Raw genomic sequence first — 5,594 nt, 5'->3', positions numbered from 1 at the left:
TATATATATATATATATATATATATATATATATATATAGTTCTTTAATGCCCTCTTAATTGATACAATTCTTTTGATTAGTTCATCTTAACTTGATTTTGATTAAATAGTGACATAAACCACTGATTTAATTATTGAATAACTACCAATAGGCTTTTTATAAATATTCTCTTAAGATTGTTAATAACTTTTGCAGAATACTCTTCCAAGTTTTCAAGGCAATACTCTTCCTTACACATCTACTTCATCTTTTAGTATACCAATTTTTCTTCCTAGCTTTTTCACTTGCAATACAAACTTTTTCATAATTAAGGCTATGCACATAGAGGTTATTGCCATCCCAACAGCTGTGTATATGCAGCAGGCAATAAGACTGTACAGGGAACTATCAGGTACATAGTCACCAAACCCAATAGTGGTTAATGTAATAAAACAGAAATATATTGCATTTGGTAGGTTCCAACCTTTTTCCAGAAAATAGAACATTACAGCACCAAGAATTACATAACTGAAGAAGAAGATTAAGACAGGCGTAATGGGAATATCAGCTTCTGTTATTGTTCGCTGTTGTAAACCATCTTCACTATTGATTGAGTCAATTTCAGCAATATCTGACAGGTCTTGCGAATCGTCTGTTGGTTTACTCTTCTTTTTAATAGATTTCTGGCTACGCTTTAATGCTTCTATACTTTTGGTACTGGAAGAAGACAATAATTTTTTTCGACTATGAGCAGAGTCTGTCCAATCTAACGAACGTGTGTCTTCGTCAGATACTTCAGATATCCCAGTTGTTAAATCTTCACGACTGCTTCCTTTAATTTTGCCGTAAGTTGCAAGACGAATTGCTGTTGCTGAGTTCTGAATCTTCATATCAATCGGCTTCATAAGAGAAGATAGTGTAGGATGCGCAAGACCTGAATGCAACTTCTGTTTGCGTTTTGTTCTAAGTGAATAAAATTTCTCTTTCTCTTTGTGTTTTCTGACTGGCTGTTGTTGGATGTTAGGCAGAGATTCTGAGTGAGTTATTTTGTTTAGCCTTGCATCCATGCAATATCTTTGCCCAACTGGTTGATGTTTTCTCAGGCTATAGTGTAATGTTTCCTTTGCTGGTTTGTTCTTTTCTTCTTGGGTTTCAGGTTTATCAAATTGCCTAAAATCAACACAGGAACACCTACGCTTCACTCCAGGTATTTCTGGATTTTGCTTAGGTGTTAATGCAAGGGAGCTGCAAGAGCCTGGTCGTAAATATTTATGTAAGAAGCTGTGTTCCAAAGACGCAAACATTTCTGGGGTCTCCTCTTCTGTTGTTTGTTCTTCATTCAGTTCCTTGTTGTCCTCTTTCTCATTGGCATCTGATCCCCCATTTGTGTTATCTTCTCGCAAGTCAGGCTGTTGATGTGGCACATGAGACTTTGTTTCAAAGACATTATCAGATGTGCATGACAGGTTAGTAGACGACACATCGCGTAAAGTTGAGTCGTTCATGCTATCAACCCTGTCTAACCACATTTGTTCATCATTTTTAGTTTCATTGCATTCGCAGTATAATGCAGCAAAAATTTGTGAATCAATGTTTCTGGAATAGTTAGTAATTGTGCTTTCATTTTCAGTTTCAATAGTATCAAATTTCTCATCAGGTGGTGCTCCTTTAAATGTGGGCTCTCGTTTCAAAGACTTGCGCTTACTAGAGTTTTTCTTTTCAAGCTTCTTAGAGTTTTTTCCTGCAAGAAACAAACACACAAACAAACTATAGTCAAAATTAAGTATAGTAAAGCAGCTAAGGTTGAATATCAGGTAGAATCGTGCACTTTTACAGGAAAGCATGAACTTCCCACAGTGATACTATGATACATAAGGATCATTAAAAGCAATAGACCCCAGCAAATAATGCATCTTAGCGGTGGCCATTTTGAAATCCAGTATGGCCGCCAAAATTAATTAATTTATAATCTACAGCACATATCCCTACTCATTGAAGATCTTTACGTATCATCACAAAATATGTCCCATTGGATTTCAAGTTAGCTACAAAATGTTTGATATTTTTGTCAATATATTTATATCTACAGTACCTATCACTGTCAATCAAAGACCATTACCCAAAGACCATTTCGATATAATCAAGGAGTATTATGCAGCCATCATAAGTTATATCAAAAAGTCACCATATTGAATTTCAAGGAAAAGAAAATAGATAGGAAAGGAGTAAAAGTAAATATTGAAAGATAAGAAAGAAAAAGGAATAAAAATAATGGAAAAGGAAGAAAAAGAAAGGATAATAAAGGAAGGGAAATAAAAAAGGAAGGCCAAAAATAATGAAAGAAATGAAAGGGAAGAGAAATGAATGGAAAGGAAAAGAAAAGGGAGAAAAGGAAAAGAACAAAAAAATTAGAAAATTTATAAAATAGTAAACATTATTTATTGGATTTGATGTCTTTTTTTTAGCATAAATGAATAAATAAATAAACAAAGATTAAAAAGTTGGACATCAGAATACAATACAACACAAATATGATATAGGCTAGGCAATCTAGCATTTGAAGTCAAACAAATTTTCTTTTTTAATCAAATACATATGATGAGCGGATGAAATTCCAGAAATCACACCTTGGGACACAAATTAACTAAAATATGCAAATTATGTTGAAAATATTGAGTTCTCATATCTTGGCAACCGCTGGTCGCAGGGAGTTTCTTTCTGTTTCAAATTAATCATATGCATATTTCTATTTGCAGTAAATTTGCCTCAAAAATTAACGGAAAGGCTGCAATTGACCTCTTACCTTATATTCACTGAATTTGACTATCTCTGTGGCTAATGTACATAGAAACTTACTTTAGGTCTCAAATCATTCAAATGCATGTTTTTTATACATTATATTAATAGAAGGGATGAAACTCTATTATCACACCAGGGTGACGTATACTCTTAATATGCAAATTAGTTCTTAATTATGCAAATTATTAATGAAAACATAGGAATCCCATATCTTGGCAACCGCTGGTCACAGAGAGTTGCTTTCTAATCCAAAAATAATCAGAACATGCATGTTTCTATTTGCTCTAATGGAAAATTTGCCTCAAAAATGAATGGAAATGCTACAATTGACCTCTGACCGTATATTTACTGAATTTGCATATCTCCATGGCTAATGTACATAGAAATTTAATTTAGGTCTCAAATTACTCAAATGCATGTTTCTTGCATTATATTAATAAAAAAGATGAAAATCTATAATCACACCATGGTCACATATACTTTCATATTCAAATTAGCTCTTAATTATGCAAATCAGAACGAAAATATAGGGTCCCATATCTCGGCAACCACTGGAAGTTGCTTTCTTTTTAAGATTATTCAGAACATGTATGTTTCTATTCGCTCTAATAGAAAATTTGCCCTAAAAATGATCGGAAATGCTACAACTCACCCTTGACCTCTTATTCACTGAATTAGAATATTTCTGTGGCTAATATCAGTAGAAACATGATTTATGTCTCAAATTATGAAAAATGCAGTGTCTTTCCTTTTTAAATTCTTCAAAACATGCATGTTTATATTTGCTCTAATGGAACATTTGCCCCAAAATAACCAACATGCTAAAATTGACCCTTGACCCTATAAATATTCACAGAATTTGCATACTGTATATTTCTGACACTAATGTCTGTAGAAACATAATATATTGTTCAAATTAATGTTTCTTTTATTTATTAAAGGGTACCTTAAACAATATATTTGCCACATGTCCCATTCCTGTATATAAATTCCTGTATATACTGCGCTGTCATATGGTTGTTTAAATTACTACGTGCACATTCTTGGATGAATTTGAAAACTTTCTATCCGTTGTAACCAGTTTACCTGGTAAGCTGTTAATCATGGGTGATATGAATCTCCATGTAGACAATCCCTCAAAGTGTGTTGTCTCTAATTATCTTGCACTGCTTTCTGAACATGATCTTCAGCAATTTGTTGACATTGGTCATGTAGATGGAAATCTATTGGTAAAATGTAATGTTTCTCCAAATATGTATGGTTCAGATCATTACATGATAGAATGTACCGCTAACAAGCTTAAGCCAGTGTTAGATAAGAAACTAATCACAAGAAGGAACTTCAAAGATCTTGATATCGATGCATTTAAATACAACCTTACTCAAAAGCTTGCGGATCTTGTTACTCAAAATGATCCTAACACTCAAGCAATTGAATATAACAACAGAGTGCGTAAAGTTCTTGATAAGCACTGTCCAGAGGTCACTCATTCTCTAAGAACCAAGAGATGTCCTAAATGGTTCAACGAAAACGTAAGATCAGCTAGAAGAGAGTGTCGACAGTGTGAGCGTAAATGGCGTAAATCTTGTAGTGATCCTGACCGCATCAAATATCTTGAAAAACATAAGGCTGTAACTGAATTAACTGTACAATCGAAAACTGATTATTTTAAAAACGTGTTGCATAATACTGATACAAAGTCTATGTACCGTAATCTTAAGCTGCTTCTAAATAGCTCAAATGTATCTTTGCCGAGTAGCATTACTGTTGCAAAGCTTAGTAACAATTTTGATTCATATTTTAATGATAAAGTTTCAAAAATTAGATTAGAGCTTGATTAGGTTTCTAATCCTGTTAACATGGTCAATAGTGTAGGTGAGGTCCCTCCTTAAAATGACATAAATTTTGTTCAACCACTTATCGATGAAGAAGATGATAATAATATTTATAGGTTTGTTACATTTTCTCCAGTAAATGAAACAGAAATTAGCCAAATTATCTCTAAAATTCCTAATAGAACTTGTTTACTGGACCCCATTCCCACATGGCTTTTCTGCATTGTAGGCTAGTACATTTGGAAGATGCTAATAATAGTGAAATAATCTGGGTTGAGATTTTAATTTCAAGGAACCAAAAAATTCTCGCAGCTGTCTACTGCAGGCCCCCGAATACCGGCAGAGAATCAATAACGCAGTTTGTTGAAGCACTGAATAAGGCCATTGAAAGCTATCTTTACCATAACTTGTTGATACTTGGTGATTTCAACTTACCCTATATTACATGGAATAGTAATGATGGAACATATTGTGTACCATCAAATTCATTTTGTGAATTATTTATGGACACTGTCATCCATGGACACAATATCACTCAGTGTAACAAGTTTAAAACGTGCAATAACAAAATCCTTGACTTAGCTTTGTGCAATAACACTAATATAATATCTAATATTTTTGTAGGAGAGAGTATTTTTGTATCTGACCATCAATCTATTTCATTATCACTTCAATTTGTAAATAGTAATAATAATAATAATATTAATTTTAGAAATAATAATCGTTATCATTTTAATTACAGACGAGCCAATTTTGGTGAATTAACTGAAACTTTTAATAGAATTCCCTGGAACATTCTTGAATTTACGAACGACGTTAACGAACATGTTACTTTATTTTATGACCTTGTTGGTGCAGCTGTCAGGGACCTTGTCCCCATTACCAAACTACGGAAGAAAAGTCCTCCTTGGTTTGACGCCGAACTTATAAAAGCTTTAAAGTCAAAAGAATATCATCATAAAATATTGAGAAAATTTCCAT

The 5,594-nt window shown here is 33.1% G+C and overlaps 1 protein-coding gene across 2 annotated transcripts; it reads right to left on the bottom strand.

Moving 5' to 3' along the window:
* Positions 1-16: 16 nt before the first annotated feature.
* Positions 17-3,983, bottom strand: LOC117124218. Of its 2 annotated transcripts, none has more exons than XM_033270367.1 (2): positions 3,865-3,983; positions 17-1,720 (listed from the first exon to the last, which is right to left on the bottom strand). In XM_033270367.1, the coding sequence occupies exons 1-2, from the start codon at positions 3,881-3,883 to the stop codon at positions 231-233; spliced, it is 1,509 nt and encodes a 502-aa protein (XP_033126258.1). In that variant the 5' UTR covers positions 3,884-3,983; the 3' UTR covers positions 17-230. The 2 variants fall into 2 exon arrangements, with proteins under 2 accessions (XP_033126258.1, XP_033126259.1); XM_033270368.1 differs by lacking the exon at positions 3,865-3,983 and adding an exon at positions 3,725-3,843.
* Positions 3,984-5,594: the final 1,611 nt, after the last annotated feature.

Source organism: Anneissia japonica, unplaced genomic scaffold (assembly GCF_011630105.1).
Source record: "Anneissia japonica isolate Jap-2015-1 unplaced genomic scaffold, ASM1163010v1 scaffold287823_len60918_cov148, whole genome shotgun sequence".
Classification (NCBI taxonomy): Eukaryota; Metazoa; Echinodermata; class Crinoidea; order Comatulida; family Comatulidae; genus Anneissia; species Anneissia japonica.
This window is presented reverse-complemented; position numbering and strand designations above follow the sequence as displayed.